The sequence below is a fragment of the Triturus cristatus genome, chromosome 7 (genome assembly GCF_964204655.1).
Source record: "Triturus cristatus chromosome 7, aTriCri1.1, whole genome shotgun sequence".
In the NCBI taxonomy this organism is placed as follows: Eukaryota; Metazoa; Chordata; class Amphibia; order Caudata; family Salamandridae; genus Triturus; species Triturus cristatus.
Window position 1 is genome coordinate 1,877,338,976 of NC_140590.1, and position 22,839 is coordinate 1,877,361,814.

The 22,839-nt window shown below is 51.2% G+C and overlaps 1 protein-coding gene across 1 annotated transcript in view; it reads left to right on the plus strand.

Annotated features, from left to right (window-relative positions):
• The first annotated feature begins 6,897 nt into the window (after positions 1-6,897).
• The window catches only part of LOC146813588 (zinc-binding protein A33-like), a 56,753-nt gene continuing 40,811 nt past the window's right edge, over positions 6,898-22,839 (plus strand). The window contains exons 1-4 of the mRNA XM_085614779.1: positions 6,898-7,014; positions 9,979-10,074; positions 16,183-16,309; positions 18,938-19,107. Of these exons, the coding sequence (XP_085470905.1) occupies positions 6,957-7,014; positions 9,979-10,074; positions 16,183-16,309; positions 18,938-19,107 (451 nt within the window). The 5' untranslated portion in view covers positions 6,898-6,956. The remainder of the gene's footprint in view (positions 7,015-9,978; positions 10,075-16,182; positions 16,310-18,937; positions 19,108-22,839) is intronic.

Sequence of the window (22,839 nt, forward strand, 5' to 3'; positions counted from 1 at the left end):
GGTGGATTCAGGGGCCACTGGCATGTTTATGGACCACAACGAGGCATGCAGGCTAGGGCTAGTGCTTCTTCCCAAAGCAGTACCCGAAGACGTCTATGCGGTAGACGGAAGGCGATTGGTGACGGGGCCCATCGGACAGCACACGGGGGTCCTTCCGATGAGATATGGGAGGAACCATTTGGAACAAATCGATTTTAACATCATCCGAGCGCCCCAATATGGCGTCATATTGGGATTGCCGTGGCTACAGAAACACAACCCCTTTGTGGATTGGCCAACACATCGCATCGAAATGACGTCACCGTATTGCATCCTGCATTGTGGAATAAGAACGGAATCCCTTGACGCAGATGAGAGCGGGAGTCAGACGGTGGCTACAGCGGCAGAAAAAGATGTGGCTCTCCCCCAGGCTTATCACAGTTTTGAGGATGTATTTGATGAGGTGAAGGCGGAAGTGCTACCACCACATAGACAGTTTGACTGCCAGATCGACCTGGTGCCAGGGGCCAGCGTTCCCAGCGGCAGGCTGTATGCCCTGACGGAGCCTGAAAACGTGCATCTCCGGGGGTACCTGGATAAACTCCTCAAGCTAGGATTCATCCGCCCGTCCAAGTCTCCGGCCGCCTCGCCACTCTTCTTCATCCCGAAGGCTAATGGGGAGCTGAGAGCCTGTGTGGACTTTAGGGCATTGAATGCGATAACCATAAAAAATCGGTACCCCTTGCCTCTCATCAGTGTACTTCTGGAACAGGTCAAGAAAGCTCGTATCTACACCAAGTTGGATTTGAAAGGGGCATACCATCTGGTGCGCATGAGGGACGAGTGGAAGACCGCCTTTAAGACCAGGTTCGGCCTTTTTGAGTACCTCGTCATGCCGTTCGGTCTGTGCAACGCCCCGGCAGCCTTTCAGTACTTTTTGAATGAGGTATTCAGAGAGGAGTTGGATATCTACGTGGTCGTATATATCGACGACATCCTCATCTATTCGTCCAGTGTGGAGGAGCACGTACACCACGTCAAAGCTGTGCTCCAAAAGCTGAGGGAAAACATGCTGTTTTGTAAACTCAGCAAGTGTGACTTCCACGTCACATCCGTGGAATTCCTCGGAGTGATGCTGAGTCCAGAGGGACAGGAGATGGCAGAACGAAAGATCAAGGCGGTGAAAGAATGGCCGGTGCCCCAAAGCGTGAAGGACGTCCAAAGTTTCATTGGCTTCGCCAACTTTTACAGGCGGTTTATAGATGGATTTTCAGGAGTGGTGGCCCCAATCACACAGCTACTGAGGAAGTCCAAGGAGTTTGTCTGGTCCCCTGAAGCGAACAAAGCCTTTGAGGCCCTGAAAAGCGCCTTTGGTAAGGCGCCGGTGTTGGCTCACCCCGATCCGGATCTCCCCTACGTGGTGGAAGCGGACGCGTCGGATGTGGCGCTGGGGGCTATCTTGTCCCAACGCAACCACGACACAGGGGTGCTTCATCCCGTTGCGTACATGTCCCGCAAACTCAACGACGCCGAACGCAACTACCATATTGCGGAGAAGGAGCTTCTCGCAATCAAGGACGCCTTCACCGAATGGAGGCATTGGTTGATGGGGGCAAGACATGTGGTATCGGTGTACACGGACCATCGGAACCTACAGTTCATGACGGCCACTAGACACCTTTCTCCCAGGCAGCTGCGGTGGATGATCTTCTTTGCGGGGTTCAACTTCCGCATCACATATCGGCCGGGGACGGAAAACCGGAAGGCGGACGCCCTGTCCCGTCAATCTGCAGTTAAGGAACCATTGCCTGCAACCGAGCGTTCCATCATTTCCCCGAGGATGGTATTGGGGGTTATCCAACCGGATACTTTCCTGAGGGGAATAAAGAGAGGGATCAGGTCATTCGCATGGCGGAGGTGGCTCCTCAGTCACAGAGAATGGCAGCTGAAGGACGGGATACCCCTGAAGGGCAGGTGCCTATTGATACCCACGCCTAGGCTAAGGAAACAAGCATTCATCTGGTGCCATGACTCTCCATGCGCAGGTCATTTGGGCTTTGAAAAAACGGTGGCTAGCATGGGACGGCATTTCTGGTGGCCAACCATGAGAGTGGATGTCAGGAGGTGGGGACAGGAGTGTCCTACGTGTGCTACCATGAAGGCCGACCATGGCCGAACCCAAGGGCTCTTACATCCACTTCCGACCCCGGATAGACCATGGGATAGCATATCACTGGACTTCGTGGTGGGCCTACCGGTAGACCAGGGGATGACGGCAATACTGGTGGTGGTGGATTACTTGACGAAAATGGGGCACTTCATCCCCTGCAAGAGAGTCCCAACGGCCGGGGAATTGGCGTCACTACTCCTAAAGAATGTGGTACGACTGCATGGATTACCTGGGGTGATCGTGTCGGACCGGGGGTCGCAGTTTACTGCGCAATTCTGGAAGACTTGGTGCACTGCGCTGCATGTTAAGACCACCCTGTCCACCAGCTACCACCCTCAAACGGACGGCCAAACCGAGCGCCTGAACCAAACGCTCAAACAGTATCTGCGATGTTTTGTGGACCAGGGCAGGGAAGAATGGGTCGACTTGCTATGGGTTGCAGAGATAGCCTATAACAACGCCACTCACAGCTCCACACAGTCATCTCCGTTCTATAGCAACTATGGCCAACATCCCAGGTTCTTGCCATTTCTACATCCGTTCAGAGAGGACAGGATTCCCGCCACAGCGGACAGGGTGGCACACATAAAAGACACATTGATGCGCTCAAGGGCTGTCCTAATAGAGGCCAAGAGAAGATACAAGGCTGCGGCAGATAGGAAGAGAAGGCCCGGGCCACTGTACCGCACTGGAGACTACGTCTGGATATCCACAAGAAACATGAGGTTTCGAAAGAACAGTGTGTTCCATCCCAAGTACATGGGCCCCTATCGAATTACCAAGTGTATGGGTCCCGTGAACGTGAAGGTGTGCTTGCCCCAGTCATTGCGGATACACCCTGTCTTTCATGTATCATTGCTCAAACCAGCACCCTCCAAGCCGTCTGGGACACCTAGGCCGGTATGCGTGGAGTCGGAGGTGGAGTATGAAGTGTCGGGCATACGGGTGTCCAAATGGCGCAGGGGGAAGCTGTGGTACCTGGTTGCGTGGAAAGGCTATGGCCCGGAGGAGCATTCATGGGAACCGGCTGAAGGGGTTCATGCTCCGCGCTTGGTCTCCTTGTTCCATCGGCGTTTTCCTGCCAGCGCTGGCCCGTGGGGAGCCGCTGAGAGGGAGGATGTACTGTCAAGAATTCCTGTCATACAAGGGAAACACGCCCTTATGTAAACAGGAGAGCTGTTACATAACTCAAGGGAAACACGCCCTTATGTAAACAGGAGAGCTGTTACATAACTCAAGGGAAACACGCCCTTATGTAAACAGGAGAGCTGTTACATAACTCAAGGGAAACACGCCCTTATGTAAACAGGAGAGCTGTTACATAACATCAAGGAAAACATGCCCTATAAAGGGAGGAACCGGGAGGTACAAGGCTGTCGGATATTGTGTTTACACCGACGTACCTGCTTCGTGAAGAGCAGTGTTCCGGAGTGGTGCTCCAGTAAGGCAAGAACGGAGGTAGGTCGAGTCGTTACTCCCTGGGCCGTGTCTTGCCCCATCGTCACCTGTGAAGGACCCGGAAGCTCTACCGGTCAACCATTGAGCTTCGCTTTTTGACTCGGCTGAGTCCAAGCGCAGTGGCGCTTTTGCTGGTTGGAGTCGTAACTCCCAGCCCGACCAGAGACACAGGGACTGCCAGCTGTAACGCACACCAGGAGGTGTTTGCCGCGTTACAGACTCGGAAGTCCACAGGATCGATCGAGCGGCTGCTCTCGGTTCAGTCTTCTTGCTTGTGATTGGGGTATCGGTGACGCATCACCAGGAGGTGACTCCGCGTCCCGGTGCAGTCTGAGGAAGAGGTTGAGCGGCTGCTCCCTTCAGGTAGAGACCCCGGCTGGGTGTTTCCCTGACTCCTCGATTCTCCCCAACACTCTTCGTGCCCCTCACAGCCTACCGATTGGCATTGTCGGCCATTTCATTTCTGCCCTCTGTTGGCATACGCCGGGATCGGCGTCTATGCAGAGGACGGTTAGGACCATCCGTGCTGTGGGCTGGTAACGTACTTAGCCTGGAGGATTCCAGTGACTATAACTTTTGTTTGTTCTTTGTATTTTATTTGCCTTCATTAAAAGAACTAACCCTTCACAAGTGGTTGCGTCCTCATTGTCGTGTCTGTTAAACGATCCTGAGACGTTCAGGGCGTTACAAGGGCGAGCCCCGTGGGGCTCTCGCTTCTGGATCCAAGCGCCTTCGATGTCGTCTCTTGGATTGTTCACCCACTAAAAGGGAATGTGAGCTGGATTTAGACCGTCGTGAGACAGGTTAGCTTTACCCTACTGATGATGTGTTGTTGCAATAGTAATCCTGCTCAGTACGAGAGGAACCGCTGGTTCAGACGTTTGGTGTCTGTGCTTGGCTGAGGAGCCAATGGGACGAAGCTACCATCTGTGGGATTAAGACTGAACGCCTCTAAGTCAAAATCCCCACTAAACCGTAACGATACCACGGTGCCGTGGAGCCTCGGTTGTCCTGGGATAGCTGGCCCCTTTTGGGGGGCCGGTGCGTAGACCCGCTCGCTTGGGGACCGGAACACTGATGTAAGGGGGCGCCTCCATCACCCTTAGTGCACCGCATGTTCGTGGGGCACCCCGTGCTAAATCATTCGTAGGTGACCTGATTCTGGGTCAGGGTTTTGTAAGTAGCAGAGCAGCTACCTTGCTGCAATCTATTGAAAGTCATCCTCTGAGTCAAGCTTTTGTCTCTCCGTGCGTGGGCGCCCGCGGACACCCTCCTCCACCACACCCGGGGGTGGGTTTCTCTGCCGCAGAGGATGCAGAGGGGGTGAGGCAGGCCTGTGGGAGGCTGCCCCCACCACGTGCCTTCCAGCATGGGTGCTTCCACTTCCGTCCCTGCCCCACCAGGGTGTGAGAACGGGGGCCACCATCCCTTGCGGGTCAGCAGGGTGACCAGTTGGACTGGGCCGGTGGGAAGCAGGGAGGCAAGCAACCCCGGAGAATGAGCAGTGGCCTCAGAGTGCCTGGCCACCCTCGCCGTCGTCGGACTGCAAGGGTGACTGGGTCTGGCTGTCTCAGGCCATCTGGGAGCTGGGTCATCCTGGGCTATCTGGTCACCTGGCTACGCGACCAGATGGCCCTGCGGGCTGGGTGACAAGATGGGCCAGCGGGCTGGGCAACCAGAGAGGCCTGCGGGCTGGGTAACCAGATGGCCCTGGCTAACTCCAACTCTTGTCCTTCCCTAGGGTTCTGTAAGCCCCCACTTAATAGTCGAAGAAAATGGGATCCCTGGGCAGGCCGGAGAGGAAAACCCTGCACGAAAGGGGGCCGAGCCGGTGATGGAGCCCCTGGAGAGCTTGGAGAAGCCCTGAGCAGGGGATGCCTGGGTCCAGCCTGGGATGGCAGCGACTTGCAGATGTCCCGCCCCGCCCAGGGGGCTCCACTGGGGCCCGGAGAGGCTCTCCCTGGCCTGGCTGGGTTTAGAAGCAGGGACTGGGCCCGGGACTTGACCTCCATCCGGCAGGCCCTGGCGTGCAGGAGATCCCCATTCCTGCAAGCCAGCCGAGGGTCTGGGTGCTGGGTGCTGGGGACAAGGGGGTCCACCGGGGCATGGGGAGGCTCTCCCCAGCCCGGCTAGGGTTCAGAAGCTGGGACCAGGCCCGGGGCTTCCGTCCCGCAAGCCAGCCGAGGTCTGGGTACTGGGGACGGGGGTCCATCAGGGCCCAGGGAGGCTCTCCCCGGCCTGGCTAGGTTTGGAAGCTGGAACCGGGCCCGGGGCTTGAGCTCTGTCCGGCAGGCCCTGGGGTGCAGGAGCCCCCCTGTCCTGCAAGCCAGCCAAGAGTGCGGGTACTGGGGACGGGGTTCCATCGGGGCCTGGGGAGGCTCTCCCCACCCTGGCTATGGTTTGGAAGATGGGACCAGGCCCGGGGCTTGAGCTCTGTCCGGCGGGCCCCAGGGTGCGGGAACCCCTGTCCTGCAAGCCCGCCGAGGGTCCGGGCACTGGGGTCCATGAGGCCTGGGGAGGCTCTCCCCGGCCAGGCTAGGGTTTGGAAGCTGGGATCAGGCCTGGGACTTGAGCTCGGTCTGGCAGGCCCCAGGCTGCGGGAACCCATGTTCTGCAAGCCAGCCGAGGGTCCGGGTGCTGTGGACGGGGGTCCATCTGGGCCCAGGGAGGCTCTCCCCAGCCTGGCCTAGGATTCAGAAGTTGAAACCAGGCCTGGGGTTTTTGAGCTCTGTCCAGTGGGCCCCAAGGTGCGGGAGCCCCCATTCTGCAAGCCAGTCAAGGGTCCCAGTGCTGGGGACAGGGGGTCCATCGGGGCCCAGGGAGGCTCTCCCCGGCCTGGCCTAGGGTTTGGAAGTTTGGACCGGGCCTGGGGCTTGAGCTCCGTTCGGCGGGCCCTGCGGTGTGGGAGCCCCATGTTCCTGCAAGCCATCCGAGGGTCTAGGTGCTGGGGACCGGGTCCATCGGGGCCAGGGCAGGCTCACCCTACCTGGATGGGGTTCAGAAGCAGAGACGGGGCCAGGGTGCAGAGGTGGCTGGCTAACTCCGCTCCGCTGGTGGAGCAACGTTCTCTGCCCACCCCAAAAGAAGACACATAACCCTGCAAGAGACACATACATGCACACACATACATACACACATATGGTGCACAGTGACATGTAGATCTGCACCCCCATCATTCACCTCCCCTCACACACAGATTGCAGAATGCTGCCATCAGCACTTTCTAAGTGGAGTTTCCTGTATCTGTTTTATAGATCCCTCCCTAGCGACTCAAGAGACGCACTCATACCTGAGTACCTCTCACTGCATCCTGCTCCTCTGAGTATCCTGATCATCAGTGAAGGCTCCGATGGCATCGAGGAGGGCTCCGAGAAGGAATCAGAGAAGGAATCAGATCTCTTCTACAGGTAATTCTGATGCATTCTCCTTGGACGGAGGGGATTAAACATCATCTGAAGGCAATGGTTAGTGTTATACAGTCTGGACAGGGGAGCTGAAGAACCCCCTCTTTTATCTAGGGATGTATGTCGTTACAACGCACACTTTTACAACGCATGCACTTACAACACATTTTTTACAACGCAACATCCACTACAACGCATTCCATTACATAGCATGACACTACAACGCATTTTTAAAAACTACCTTTACAACGCATTCCATTACATCGCATATTACCTTTACAACGCATACCATTACAACGCATAATATTAAATTGCATTTAAGGTAAGTATTGGATAGTATAGGGGTAAAAATTACTATTCTAACTCCAGGGGGTGCAACAGTAGGGTAAGTGTTGGATTGCGTTGTAATGGTATGCGTTGTAAAGGTAGTATGCGATGTAATGGAATGCGTTGTAAAGGTAGTTTTTAAACATGCGTTGTAGTGTCATGCGATGTAATGGAATGCGTTGTAGTGGATGTTGCGTTGTAAAAATTTTGTTGTAAGTGTAGTGCGTTGTAATAGTTGCATTGTAAAGGTTGTTCACCTTATCTAGTAGTGTGCGTGATGCAGTTTGTCTGGAGTAAATTAATTATAGTCAGTGCACGGTCTGTGCAGGACAAATGTAGAAATCACACCTAATCGCAGCACACACAATGCAGCAGTCACATTTACTGGTATGTTGCACAGGTGAGAAGGAATAAAACAGTGCAGAGTTGTATCTGCTAAGACTGACCTGCTGCAGCTGCTGTCGTATCCGCTCTGGTGCTCTCATTAGGCTGTCTTGCACAATGCACAGATTTGCACTATGCTGCAGAGGTGAGTTTGTGTTGTATAGAGGATTTGTTCTGGAAGCAGACCCTTCCAGTGTGAAGTCCTGAACTGAAACAAACTCAGAAGGACCCCAATCATTAGGACCCGTGCTGAGCTCCGCAACACACATGCAATCTGTATGTCGGTAGTTTACATTTTGTGCAGGTCAATATTTCTATATTTGATATTTTAATGCACATCCACTGACAATCAGTCACTAGTCTTGATGCACAATGAGACAGCGACTCATTCTTGGCACACACTGACAATCAGTGGTCAGCAATGGCACTCACTGAGAGGGACTGGTCACCATTGGTGCACACGGACACACACTAAGAGGCAATGGCCAGCACTGACACACTATGAGAGCCTATGGTGGACACTGGCACTCACAGAGGAAATGGCCAGCATTGATGCACACTATGAGGGCATGGTGAACACTGGCACACACTGAGAGGCGATGGAAAGCACTGGCATAAACTGAGAGGCTAAGATGGACACTGGTATATACTGAGAAGCGAGGGTCAGCATTAACGCACACTGAGAGGGCATGGTGTACACTGGCATAAACTGAGAGGCGATGGAAAGCACTGGCACACACTGAGAGGCTACGATGGACACTGGAATATACTGAGAAGTGAGGGTCAGCATTAATGCACACTGAGAGGGCATGGTGTACACTGGCATAAACTGAGTGACGATGCCCAGCATTGGTACACACTGAGAGGCGATGGCCGGCATTGGCACACACTAAGAGGCTATACTCAGCATTGGTGCCCAGACATGCACACCAGCACAGATTGTCCAGCTTTGAAAAACACCAAATCTCTCTGCTCAGCCTTGACACGAATTGAGTGTCCGTGGTAACATTTTACACACATTGATAGACAGTTCAGCTTTTGCATGCACAAGAAGCAACCGTCAACAAATGGTACATAGAGAGAGCCACAGTCCAGCCTTATATACGCAGTAAATGGCAGCTGGATAAGGATCATGCAGTGTGTCACAATACAGACTTGGTACATACAGTACGTTTCAGTCCAGATGTGGCACACACTGAGGGTCTCTAGACAGTCTCCGGAGCCACACAGAGTCACTGACATGTATTGCATCAAACTGAGACTTACTTCCAGCCATAGCACATACACTAAGGGTCACTCTCCTTTCCTCACAGATGTTTTGCCTGAAGCAAATGCACACTGATCAGTCTTGGTGCACACTCAGATTCATTGTTTAAGCTTGGCATATCCTGAGAGCCACTGGTTGATCTTGGCAAATAAGTAAAGCCACTTACCATCTTGGCACACACTGAGAGTCAGTGATCAGTCTAGGCTCACACTGAGAGTCAGTGATCAATCTTGCCACACACTGAAACTCAGTGAAAAGTCTTGGTACCCACTGAAACTCAGTGAACAGTCTTGGCAAACACAGAGAGTCAAGGGCCATTCATGGCACACACTGAGACTCAGTGACCCATCTTGGCAGACACCGAGACTCAGTGACTAGTCTTGGTACAAACCGAGACTCGTTGACCAGTCTTGTCACACTCTGAGACTCAGTGATCTGACTTGGCAAACACTGAGACTTAATGACCAGTTTTGGCAAACACTGAGAGTCAGTGACCAGTCTTGGCACACATCAAGACTCAATGGCCAGTCTTGGCACAAGTGGAGACCCGGTGACCAGTCTTGGCACACATGGAGACTCAGTGACCAGTCTATGCACACACTGAGACTCAGTGACCAGTCTTGTCACACACTGAGACTCAGTGACCAGTCTTGGCATACACAGACTCAGTGACCAGTCTTGGCACATACTGCGACTCAGTGACCAGCCTTGGCACACACGGAGGCTCAGTGGCCAGTCTTGGCACACACCGAGAGTCAGTGACTAGTCTTGGTACAAACCGAGACTCAGTGACCAGTCTTGGCACACACTGAGACTTAGTGACCAGTCTTGGCAAACACTGAAACTCAGTGACCAGTCTTGGTACCCACAGAGACTCAGTGACACTGACATTCATGGGAGTGATTTGACACACTAACTGAGGATATTACAAGGCATCCTATGATATGATACGTAAAATTAAACACAGGATTCTGTGATTTCTTCTCCAGGTGGCGATGAGATCCCTCGTTTAAGGAAGCAGGCGATAACCCTGGGAGTGATGATTGCCGTCAACACATTCATAAACATCGTGCTCTATCGTCTGGGTAAGAAGTGTGGAGTTGACTTTCAGACACCCTAAGACCCCCCCGTGGCATGTGAAAGGGCCTCTCTGCCTTAGACTTTATTAGAAAAACTCTAAATGAAAAGAAATAGAGGCCCTGACTCTACATTGTAACCACAGAATGACAGTGAGGAGGTGGCCGGCGGCCTCAGCAGTAATGTCTGATTCAAAGTTTTGTCTTAAAGATTGTTTAATATCTGCATTCACCTGGACGATGAAGATGATGATTGTTAGTATTAAGTGTTCTGAGGGCTCGTGGTCAGTGACGATGATGATGTGTCAGAGAGGTTTGCTGTGAAGTGTTCTGGAGGCTCCTGAAGGGGGCGCTGTGGTCAGTGATGATGATGATGAGTCAGAGAGGTTTGCTGTGAAGAGCTGTGGAGGCTCCTGAAGGGGGCGCTGTGGTCAGTGATGATGATGATGATGAGTCAGAGAGGTTTGCTGTGAAGAGCTGTGGAAGGCTCCTGAAGGGGGCGCTGTGGTCAGTGATGATGATGAGTCAGAGAGGTTTGCTGTGAAGAGCTGTGGAGGCTCCTGAAGGGGGCGCCGTGGTCAGTGATGATGATGACGATGAGTCAGAGAGGTTTGCTGTGAAGAGCTGTGGAGGCTCCTGAAGGGGGCGCCGTGGTCAGTGATGATGATGATGTGTCAGAGAGGTTTGCTGTGAAGAGCTGTGGAAGGCTCCTGAAGGGGGCGCCGTGGTCAGTGATGATGATGATGTGTCAGAGAGGTTTGCTGTGAAGTGTTGTGGAGGCTCCTGAAGGGGGCGCTGTGGTCAGTGATGATGATGATGAGTCAGAGAGGTTTGCTGTGAAGAGCTGTGGAGGCTCCTGAAGGGGGCGCCGTGGTCACTGATGATGATGATGATGTGTCAGAGAGGTTTGCTGTGAAGTGTTGTGGAGGCTCCTGAAGGGGGCGCCGTGGTCAGTGATGATGATGACGATGAGTCAGAGAGGTTTGCTGTGAAGTGTTGTGGAGGCTCCTGAAGGGGGCGCTGTGGTCAGTGATGATGATGGTGATTATTCGTATTAAGTGTTCCGAGTGCTGAGAGTTGCAGGGATGGTGATCTGGGGTCATGAGGGCACACGCAGGAGCAGTTCATAACATGCAAAGACAATCCGTGTCAGGGGCCTCGTCATAGGGCCACTGCAGCTTGCACCACCCGTTGCCCCTGCGAGTGACAGCACCAACACGCTACTAACCATCGCACTCCTACACGTGTGACCAAACAGACTATTCCAGCCCCAGAGCTATCAGAATGGCTTGGGCAGCAGGTCCCAGTCATTATAATGAATTAATAAATAGCTGTTCTTCTCATCTCTGACTTAGACAAACAGCACCACCATGTGGCAGCCTGTCATAGGTGCCGCTGTGGACAATTTAATGCCAGTGCTGAGCACCAGGAACCACTGGCTCAAATTAAGCCCTGGGCAGGAGTAAGTACACATTCTTGATAGTGTGTCTCTGGGGTGGATCAAGCGACACTGCTGGAGGCAGAGGCCTGAGAAGGACATTATGCAGCAGAGGTAAAGTGAGGGACAGAGACAGTGAGAGAGACAGTGACATGAGGTGTGTGATCTGAAGTGAGGTGAAGTGATGGAGGCATATTTAAAGCTGATATTTGAGAGATAAGTCATGATGATGCCTCCAGTGGACTCACAGATTGTCACTCAGATACACAGAAATCAGGGGAAAGTCCAGAAAATGTAAGAAACAATCAAGATGGCACAGTGGGCATTGCAGGGCCCACACAAGGGCCACAGAAACCTGACATGAGCCCCTGTGAGGCTGAAAGGATGAGCAATTCAGACTGACATGAGCCGGACATGGGGCTGATATGACATGGATGAGGCATACATGGTGCTTACAAGAGTCTCAAATGAGGCTAACATGAGGTTCACGTGATGCCCTGAGTTAGGTCACATGGCCTCACCTAAAAACCAAGTAAGAGGCTGCGATAATGCTTACATGAGGCTAAAATGAGGCTGACATATGGATTACACAAAGCCATCATGTACTCCCCTGATGCCAACATACATGGCACATGTCTTTAACATGAATCTACGCAAAGCCCACAAAAAGCCCCCCAAGGATCCCGCGAGTCTCTTCATGGGGTTTGTATGAAGGTCTGCAAGGGGCTGACCTGAGGTGACCAGGAAGCTAATGTGAGAATCACACGAGCCTCGCATGGGCAGCATGAGGCTCCCACCGTGCCGTTATGAGGGTCTTAAGGCCCTCACACATTCATTTCATCGGTGTAGCTGGGGGATAGCCATGGGGGGCAAAGGCGACAGTCTGCTCCCCGCTCACAAGGGGGCTGGAGCACTTTGAGGAGGCAGGGCAGTGCTGTTGTGAAGAAAAACTGGGAATAGTATGTTTTTATTACTTAAATGTAAAGCTGACATTCGGGACTATAATCTGTACTTTTCAAGAAATGCCAATCTGGTGTCTGGGGATAAAATGATTTTGAAAGGTAATTTGTCCTGAGATGGGGACATGCATTGCTGCTGGGGTTTGCTTGGTGCCAGAGGGCAGTTGCTGCTGGGGTTTGCTTGGTGCCAGAGGGCAGTTGCTGCTATGGTGATTCTTTATGATTTATTTGGCGCCATCGCATCATCTATATAGATGAAGTTTTAAGGCCATAAATACAAGTTTCTGTCCAAGGCCATAGCCCGGAAGAACTGTTTAACCTTACAGATGCGCCAACATCTGTATCTGTTAGATCTCTGTAACCCGAGCTGTAGCTCCAGTGTCTGAACCTGTGTAATCTCTCTATGCTGAGGGATAGCTCTGCTGTCGAGTGACTGAGATTTTGAGTCATGTGTAATTTGCAATGGCGGCAGAACGTAGCCGGGTAGCAACGGAGGGCAAACCTAGCGGCGAAATAACTTCAAACATTGTGAGAGCAGCACCTGTAATACTGAATCATAAAGGTTCAGTCACTCTCTCCAAGGACCTATCCCAAGAGAGAAGTAACACAGGATGGGGTGACTGAGCTATCCCAAGAGAGTACTAACACAGGCATGGGTGACTGAGCTATCCCAAGAGAGTACTCACACAGGATGGGGTGACTGAGCTATCCCAAGAGAGTACTCACGCAGGATGGGGTGACTGAGCTATCCCAAGAGAGTACTCACACAAGATGGGGTAACTGAGCTATCCCAAGAGAGTACTCACACAGGATGGGGTGACTGAGCTATCCCAAGAGAGAAGTAACACAGGATGGGGTGACTGAGCTATCCCAAGAGAGTACTCACGCAGGATGCGGTGACTGAGCTATCCCAAGAGAGTACTCATGCAGGATGGGGTGACTGAGCTATCCCAAGAGAGTACTCACGCAGGATGGTGTGACTGAGCTATCCCAAGAGAGTACTAACACAGGATGGGGTGACTGAGCAATCCCAAGAGAGTACTCACGCAGGATGCGGTGACTGAGCTATCCCAAGAGAGTACTCGGGCAGGATGGGGTGACTGAGCTATCCCAAGAGAGTACTCACACAGGTATGGGTGACTGAGCTATCCCAAGAGAGTACTCACACAGGTATGGGTGACTGAGCTATCCCAAGATAGTACTCACACCAGATTGGGCAACTGAGCTATCCAAAGAGAGTACTAACACAGGAACAGGTGGCTGAGCTATCCAAGAGAGTATTATCACAGGATGGGGCGAATGAGCTTTCCAATGAGAATATTAACCCAGGATATGATGACTGAGCTATACTAAGAAAGCACTAACACAGGCTGGGGTGACTGAGCTATCCCAAGAGAGAACTATCACAGGATGAGGTGACTGAACTATCCCAAGGGAACACTATCAAGGCATGGGTGACTGAGCTATTCTTCAATGAACAGCACAGTAAAGTGATATTGATTGTCATCACAGAACCTGAAAATTGAAGTAACTTCTGGCTACATTATGCACAGGGTCGCACACCCACAGCACAGGCGATCTGACCTCACTGTGCATGTGTGACATGGACGGCAACCATATGATGTCACCTCACAAACATAGACACAGTCAGTACCTCCCACAGGCCCTGCCTGCCAGGCTCTGACGGCTACTAATAGTCCACAAACTCCTCTCTTCCTACTTCCGGTCTGGGTGTAGGCCCCGCTCTCTCCTGCCTAGATTTGTTCCCTTCTTGAGTCTCTGGCTTACAGTGTCCTGAGTGTCTGTGGAGCTCGGCAGCGCCTGCCCACACTTTGCACTACACCTCAGTTGTCGCTAAAATCTGCACTGCTTTAGTTCCCACTAGCCCCTCCTCCTAGTTTCAAACTCCAGCCACCTTCTCATCTCACCTGGAGTTAGACGTTTCTTCAGCTGACCAGGATATATTGATCATGTGAGATAGAACAAGTGTAGTCAGTAGAAGTAAAGGAAAATCTTCCTCTCTCTTTACTCACTCGTACACTTAATGTACCAATGACATTAACATATGCCCCTACACAGGTGAAACTCCATACGTCGTGAGATAGAGATGCACAAACTCTTGTATAGCCGCTAATAATATCCTCCAATATCAGAATCGTACGTAGTCTTTATGACACAGCCAAAATATTTATGGCCCCAAAACGAAATGTCCTACAAAACATTATATAACATGGTGTTACCACTCGACTGATCAAAAACGCTAGTATACACAGCGAAAAGGACTTCACATCTCAGACGCTTACCCTATTGACGACAATGCCGCGTCGGATATCAGTTGCTCATTATTATTACAATCCGTTACAATTGATATTTATGTTGCTTCCAGCCCTGAGGAAGTCGTATGGGTTATACCCCTCAAACGACGAAACGCGTTGGGAGTGGAAGAATCCTCGATGAATAAACAAGAAGAACTGAAGTCCATATTGGATGATTGTTTCTAATGTGTATAATTTTTCTTAAGCGTGTGCATCAATAACATTGAATATTCCACTAAAACGTATCAACCCTCCAGATCTATGAAATTTGTGTGGCCGTGAATAAGACCACCTCCTTAATCCCTACCAGCACCCCCAAGGCATAGGTGGAGTAGTTAGTGGAATACACTTGTCCCTCCAGCACTTCTGCAAACACGTACCCTCTAGTTCTGTAATATGGTATTCCTGTAGAAACTCTATATGTGTCTATCTGTGGCATAAGTATGAATACAAAGTGTACCGCTGGGATGGAGTGTGTATGCCCCAGACATTCCACTTCATGATATTAGTGGAAGTCATTGTGTTGAGTTTTCAAGAGGGGGTGCCCGGCCTGTCCCAGTGGGCTAACGCCAGCCCCGCTCAGAGAGACATTAACAAAGTGAGTGCAGCTCATAACAGTAAATAAAAATAAATCACAAGAAAAACATAAAAAATACAATACCATTGGGAGCAGGGATACAACGGGTACCAGCCCAAACTTGTAGAAATAGAAGTATAAAGGGGCCAGTTCTTGGGGGTGGGAAGGGGTGAGCTACCTTCCTGCACAAAAACAATCAAAGGAGGTGTTTTCCTCTTTCTATGTGTGTTGCAGAATGCGGCACATGTGGAAACATTTCTCCTCGTTACACCTGCTCTGGGAAGGCATTAGTTTTGGTGTTGCCACTGATTTACACTATGTGTAAATCTGGGGCAGTGTCAAAAAGCATTGGTGTTGCCTGGGAACACCCACAGCAACACCCATGGAGCACCCCTTCCACGCAGAGTAAGGCATTGCCTTACTCCATATTTACAAGGCGATGGAAAGCCATGCAGGATGGCTTTGTGTAGCCTTGTAGATATGGGTCGGAACACAGCACCTCCGGAGTGTCACAAAAGTGACGCTCTGGTGGTGTAAAAGTGCTGCAGGGGTATTGTTAATATACCCCATAGTTTTATTAACGCATTGAAGCTACATATGTTTAACACTCTGTGACTGCTGTATTCGAGGGTGTAAAGTGCTGAAGGGCTTTGTTATTGTGACTGGAAGTAAATTAGGGCCCTGCAGTTTGGACAGAAAGAAATTCACCCTTCCTTCTTCACTTAATATCTCCTCTTTGTTTTCTCTCCCTCACCCTCTCCTTCTCCCTCACCCTCTCCCTCTCTCTTCTCTCCACCTTCCCTCTCTTCCGGTTCCTCGCCCCTGCAGTGGAGAGAGCAGTATTCTACAGCCCCAGGGTGCAGAGCTGTGCTGGGCTCCGAGATGAGGTTGGAGATGGTCCGGGGTCTTCCCAGAATCCTCCACGCTCTCTTCTGAAAACCTCTCTGTGCCTCCATCCAGGTAAACAGCTTCTCTTACTTTTAGTGGACAGATAGATCCAGTGTGGCATAGACTGGTCTTCATGTGTGTTAGGGTTCAGCCATGTTAGTGAGCGTCACTCTGGGAGAGTAGATGCTGAAAGTGAGGGCGGGGGTTGTAGATGCAGGGATGATTTAGTCTTGGGTAGGAGTGCCTCATACCAGTGTTGGATCAAAGATGCCAAGAGCTCTAAAGCAGCTACAATTGTGGTGCAGTGGGCCCCTCACAGCCCCAGGCCCCAGTGCCACTGCACCTGCTGCATGCTTTGTAGGTACGCTCCTGTCTCACACCCTCCCACCTCACTCTCTCACATGTAAATATGCTCCTAACATGTCATGCTGTATTGTAATGGACTGTTTAAGCTCACATCATCACAGCCCTGGACCCAGTGCCACTACACCTGCTGCACACTTGGCCCTTCACAACCCTGGGCCCCATACCACTACACCTGCTGCATGCTTGGTAGGTATACCCCTGCCTCACACCTCTCACACCTCACACTTTGACATGTAAATATGTTCCTAGCATGTCATGTTGTAGTGTACTAGACTATTCAAGCTCACAGCCCTGGACCCCAGTGACACTACACCTGCTGCACGCTTGGTGGGTACGCCCCTGCCTTAACCCCTTCCACCTCACACTCTCACATGCAAATATGTTCCTAACATGTCATGTTGTGTTGCACTAGACTGTTCAGGCTCACACCCCTCACAGTCCTTCATCCCCTGGTCTGTGGTACCTCCACCACCTCTGATGCTCTTGTGTTACTGTGGACAGCACTTCTATCTACAGCTGTGCAAAGACACACAAACACAAAGAGGGCTGTGTGTCAGAGTGTCATTGACAAAAATAATGCCTGACTATAATATCATGTCTAAAACATCATTTACAAAAAGTGAATCTCTTTGAGTGTTAATTTTCTAACTCTAATGTGTGATACTTACAGTAGCGGCTGCTACCGGACCCGGGTGATGGGGCGTGGTAGGGTAGGGCGGATGAAAAAAAGTAAATAAACACTTACCTCGGATTGCCGGCCGCTGCCTCTCCTCTGTCCTCTTCTTCCTGTCTCCGGTCCGGCAGCAGGAACCAGAAGGAAGCACCTGGGCTGCAATGCAGCATTGTGATTGGTCTGAGCGACGGGGACAGGGAGCCTTTGCATGTTCCTCACCAGGCAGTGTGATCAGCCTGGCAGAGAAGATACAAAGTGCGCAGGACTGTTAGGCCAACCCAAGCGGGCCGGCTAAGCAGTCTAGCGCACCTAAGGAGTGCAAACAACTCCTGTACCTGCTCCGGCTAGCCCCGAGTCACTGAAAACTAAAATGATAATACCGATATGTTATCATCGTTTTAGTTTCCTTTTGAGTAGTGGGGCAACGCTCCTCCGCCTTAGCGGAGGAGCCGCCACTGGATACTTATGGCAGAATATCTTTGTCAGACAATATTTATTCCACGATATTCTGCTGCCAGACCCACGAAGAGGAGTCACTCTCAGATCCCATCAAACATTTCAACACTTTGTTGCATGAACCACTTTATCAGGTTGATCTGGACTCCTCTTGCTTTCTCTTTCTCTTCTTCTCTGACACCCATTCTCTCTCGCTTCCACTGTTTCTCGGCCAACTCCCTTTCTCTTCTTCATTCCTTTCTCTATCTCCCCTTCTTCCCTCCGTCTGTCTCTCTATCTCTCTGTGCCTGTCTCTCCCTCCTCCCTCCCTCCATTGCTCTGTACTCGTCCCTCCCTCCTCAATACCTCCCTCTCCCTCCTCCCTCTCTCTATCTCTCTGTGCCTGTCTCTCCCTCCTGCATTACTCTATCTGTACCTATCTCTTTCTCATCCCTCCATCTCTCGGTACCTGTCTCTCCCTCCCTCTATCTCTCTGTCTCTCACTCCTCCCTGGCTCCTCTCTGACCTGTCTCTCCCTCCTCCCGTCCTCCATCTCTCGGTACCTGTCTCTCCCTCCCTCTATGTCTCTGTACTGTCTCTTCCTCCTCCCTTCATCTCTCTGTACTTGTCTCTCCCTCCCTCCATCTCTCTGTACCTGTCTCTCTCTCTCTCTCCCTCCCTCCATACATCTCTCTGTACATTTCCCTCCCTCCATCTCTCTGTACATTTCTCTCCCTCCCTCCCTTCCTCCATCTCTCTGTACATTTCTCTCCCTCCATCTCTCTGTACCTGTCTCTCCCTCTGAATCTCTGTACCTGCCCATCCCTCTTCCCTGGCTCCTCTCTGACCTATCTCTCTCTCTCTCTCTCCCTCCCTCCCTCCATCTCTCTGACCTATCTCTCTCTCTCTCTCCCTTCCTCCCTCCATCTCTCTGACCTGTCTCTCTCTCCCCCGTCCCTCCATCTTTCTGTACCTGTCTCTACCTCCATCTCTCTGTACCTGTATCTCTCTCTCTCACCCTCCCTCCCTCCATTTCTCTGTACCTGTATCTCCCTCCATCTCTTGGAACCCGTCTCTCTCTCTCCCTCCCTCTCTCCGTCTCTCTGTACCTGTCTCACCCTACTCCCTCTCTCCATCTCTCTGTACCTGTCTCTCTCTCCCTCCCTCCCTCTCTCTATCTCTCTCTCTCTGTCTCCCTCCCCCCTCTCTCTGTCTCTCTGTAACTGTCTGTCCCTCCTCTGTACCAGTTTCCCAGTGCAACCTTCATGACAGACAAGGACGTCTCCCTGGACAGACCTGCCCCAGGGTGAGGAATGAGCCTGGAACAGAAGATTCCTCTCCATGGAGAGATTTGCAGCCTCATCTGAGAGAGACTCTTTGTCTCCACAGAGGTGAGAGAAATTTACCTTTTAACTTTCTACACACACATTTGATTTTTGAATTAAAATATAGATTGTTCTGGACATTTACATTTAATTTCAAGACTTGCACAGAGCAGTGCTTGTTTTGAATGTGTTTTTTGCAGGCCCCTACTTTGCATATATTGAAAAACACCTTTGCTCTTGGACAGACCAGAACAAACTCTGAAAGTAGTTCAGGTTTGCCAGAGCCTGCACCGCTTGTGAACAACTTGCCCTTGTGGTTCTAAAAAGACAAAGTAAGATGGAGGCAGAGCCCGGGAGGGGCTGAGAGAGGAAGGAGAGAGAGGACAGATGCACCCGGTCCTTTGACTCCAGTGGGCAGCTGCACTCAGCACTTTGGACATTCTTAGGTGCCCAGTGTAGGAGAGTAGGATCTGCTTCACATGGGTACCCCCACTTTTTGCTGGTGTTTCTCTATTTTTCGACTTTAGTCTGGCTGTGGCCCTGATAATCAGGACCACAGCCTAGCTGCTTCCTCTCTAAAATGGTCTCCATGTACATTAGGTACACATCTAATTGGATTCTGTAGTGCCTTATAAGCCCCTAGTATATGGTATACTATGTACCCACGGCATAGGTACCTCAGAGGCCTACCAGGGGCTGCAGCATGTATTATACCACCTCTGGGAAGCACTCCAAAATGACACCACAGGTCTGCTACTGCAGCCTGGGTAAGGGTGTGCTTGCACCCCTTACTGTGGTATAGGCTACCTATATCACTACCTTATACAGACACATATAAACCTATAAGCCACTCCTATGGCAGGCCTTGACAATCCTAAAGGCAGAGTGCTTGGTTTTATGTGAGAGGGTGCCTAAGCATGAGCTGAGCCCCTCTGCAGCTTTCGGAAATACTTCCTTATGGCTGTTCTGTGATACAGCCATACCATATACTCTTAAGTGCATTATTACCTCGCGGTAAGTGCTAACTTTGGAATGGCTGCATCAAAACATATCGTGTTTGCTGTCAAACGCTTTGGAATACTACCCCCCTCCGCCAGTTCTGGCAGCGGGGGTAGCATTCCACCCTTCTAGAGGGAGAGACATGTTCACACTGGCTAAACCCGGTTAAAACTTTCCAAAGCCCTGGCATCACAAAATGGATGCCACTGCCACAGACACGGTTCTGGCCGCCTGCTGTTGAGGGAAACTCCGGCAGGGGAGGCCTGGACAATAGGTTTCCTGTCACAGGGAGTGGTAACCACCTCCCCAGACAGGCAGATGTGTAGTGGGGCAGGGTGGGTGCATTCAGAGAATGCTTTTGAGACACTGCCTGGGGCACACAAGGTGTCCCTGTGCATAGCCCAGTCAAACCGGTTGCAGGGGCACTCAGCCCCTGCTTTGGCGCGAAACTGGACAAAGGGGAAGGGGTGTAACCACCCCACCCCAGTTACACCCATAGGTGGAGCCTTAGAGTTAGTCCATCCCCTAAACTTAGTATAAGTATAGGAATCCAGTCCCTAGGACTTTAGATTACCCTGGACGAACCTCCGAAACATATCCTGGACCTTCGACTTTCTACCACAAATAGAAGATGGAAGAAATCTCCCTTGGGGTCAAGGAGTGACTCCCCTGCTTGGCAGGCACCAAAGAAGCAACTGACCAGTCTGCATTACTGAAGCTCCCACCAGAAGCTGAAGTCTCTGCATCACCAGAGGTGGATTTCCAGACTTCCCCGAGAATACCCTGAGTCCACAGCAAAGCTAAGGTCCATGGCTATAGTGGGTAATGTGGAACCATGACCCCTGGACACCGTGAACTTTTGCAGCATTACTACCTTCCTGGTCATCCTCGAAGTTGTGCTTTGGCCTCCGAGTAGCCTCACCCTTGATCACCTCCTGCACTGAAGATAGTTGGCCAGCTCCAAGTGCAACCGCTTGAGGCTCCTTCGCGATCACTAGCCCGTTGGCTAGCAGGTCCCCACGAAGGCAACTCCACTTCTGCTTGGGCTTTTCTGGTTGCTCCAGACTTGCCCTTACTTACCTCGCTGGGTGAGTCCATCAGACCTTGCTGGTCTACACTGCAGTCCTTTCTCTGCATTCCTGAGACTTGCCGTTGCCAAGGCTTGTTGGGTCCTTTCTGGTCGCCAACACTGCAGCACTCGACGGACTTTGTGGGACAGCTTGAATCCGGCTCATGGACTTCATCGACGCCTCCTTGACCTCGTGGCTAAAGAGTCAAGACACCCATCAACTCACCTGAAGCACCCGATATCTGTGGGCATTGGTCCATCCTGCCCTAGGTCACTGGCAAGTGACCCAGACTCTGTCTCCTCTGCTTTCAGGTTCCTTACATCCTAGATCCAGGCTTGGATCTCTCCGGACACTTCTCCTCTTCACGGCAGCAGCAGTTCTTTGCAGGCTTCCATTGGAATCGACGACGCGACCCGACACAAAAAGACACCTATGCACCCGGCTTCCCTGGGTAAGGTAACTCGAGTACTCCGGTACTCTCGTGGGTGCTAGCCCTAGCACTGTCTAAGTCCAAAAAGGTTTGGTCCTGACTCGATTAGAAGGGTCCCTAATCTTTAAAATTCCAACCGCGACATTCCCCTTAGAAGATAATAGGAACCCGCGGTTGTGTTTTCACACTGCATACGGCTCCCGTGGGTCCCCTGTGTCACTACCTTGGGTGGTTCCTTGGGGTCCAAGTGATTCTAGAGGCAATAGGCCTAGTGCCTATTTCAGTCGTGGTTCTTATACCATTTCTTTAGTATATGGTTTGGTACGCCCCTAGGGCCGAAACGTGTATTTGTGCTTTTACTGATGCTTAAACACTTGTAACTGAAGTACTTCGAACTCCAGTCTCATAAAGAGACTAGAGGGGTGTGTATTATCTTAAATACATATATTTTGAATATATACCTGGTGTGGTTGTCTTTTCATTTGATCATTCAAGAGATTATAGACTGGTAAAACAAGCTGCTTTACATTCCTTCAAGACTTAGCCTGAAGGCTGCTCTCCATAGCTACCACTAGGAAAGCTTTCACATAAGGCTGTCTTTAACCTATCACCATAAGGGGTTGTTTGGACTGATACAAGGTGCCCACTAGAACTAGTGGACAGCATATATCAGGCCACCTTCTCACATTGGTGTGCAGCGTGTGGGATTCCAGCTTGCTATTGTTTTCTCAGATAATCTCAATTGAATTGATCAACTGAAAACCACTAAAGGTACCTGAGGTACATATAATATCAAGTTTAGCTACAGTAAGTTCTACTGAACTTAGAGTTGTGGGTTAAGGGATAGCACACCCTTTCTACAACTCAAGAGAGTTTAGTAGGCCACACTAGTGTAGGTAGTGCAATACACCACACCAAATTAGTAATGTCTAACCAGCCAGGAACCACTGAGTCCCTACCAGGAACCAGTGAGCTCATTCCCCATAAATATGAGGCTCTCTCCTTTGCTCAGCTTAGGGCCTTATGTACCATTAGGAAGCTGAAGACAGGCAAAAGTCCATCCACCCAGATTTCATAAAGATACTGAAACTGGATGATATCACAAGTCCTAGTGGGCCTGTAGATGGAGACAGTGTGGATGGGGCAGTACCTGAGGGTGGGTCCAGGGGTGGAAACTCCCCTGACCCTAACTCTGATGCTGACCAGACTGGTGACAATGACCAGACTCTGGTGAACACAGACCATCAGGATGAGGATGAGGACAATAATGCCCCTGCCTTCATTCCTCCTGGTAGGCCT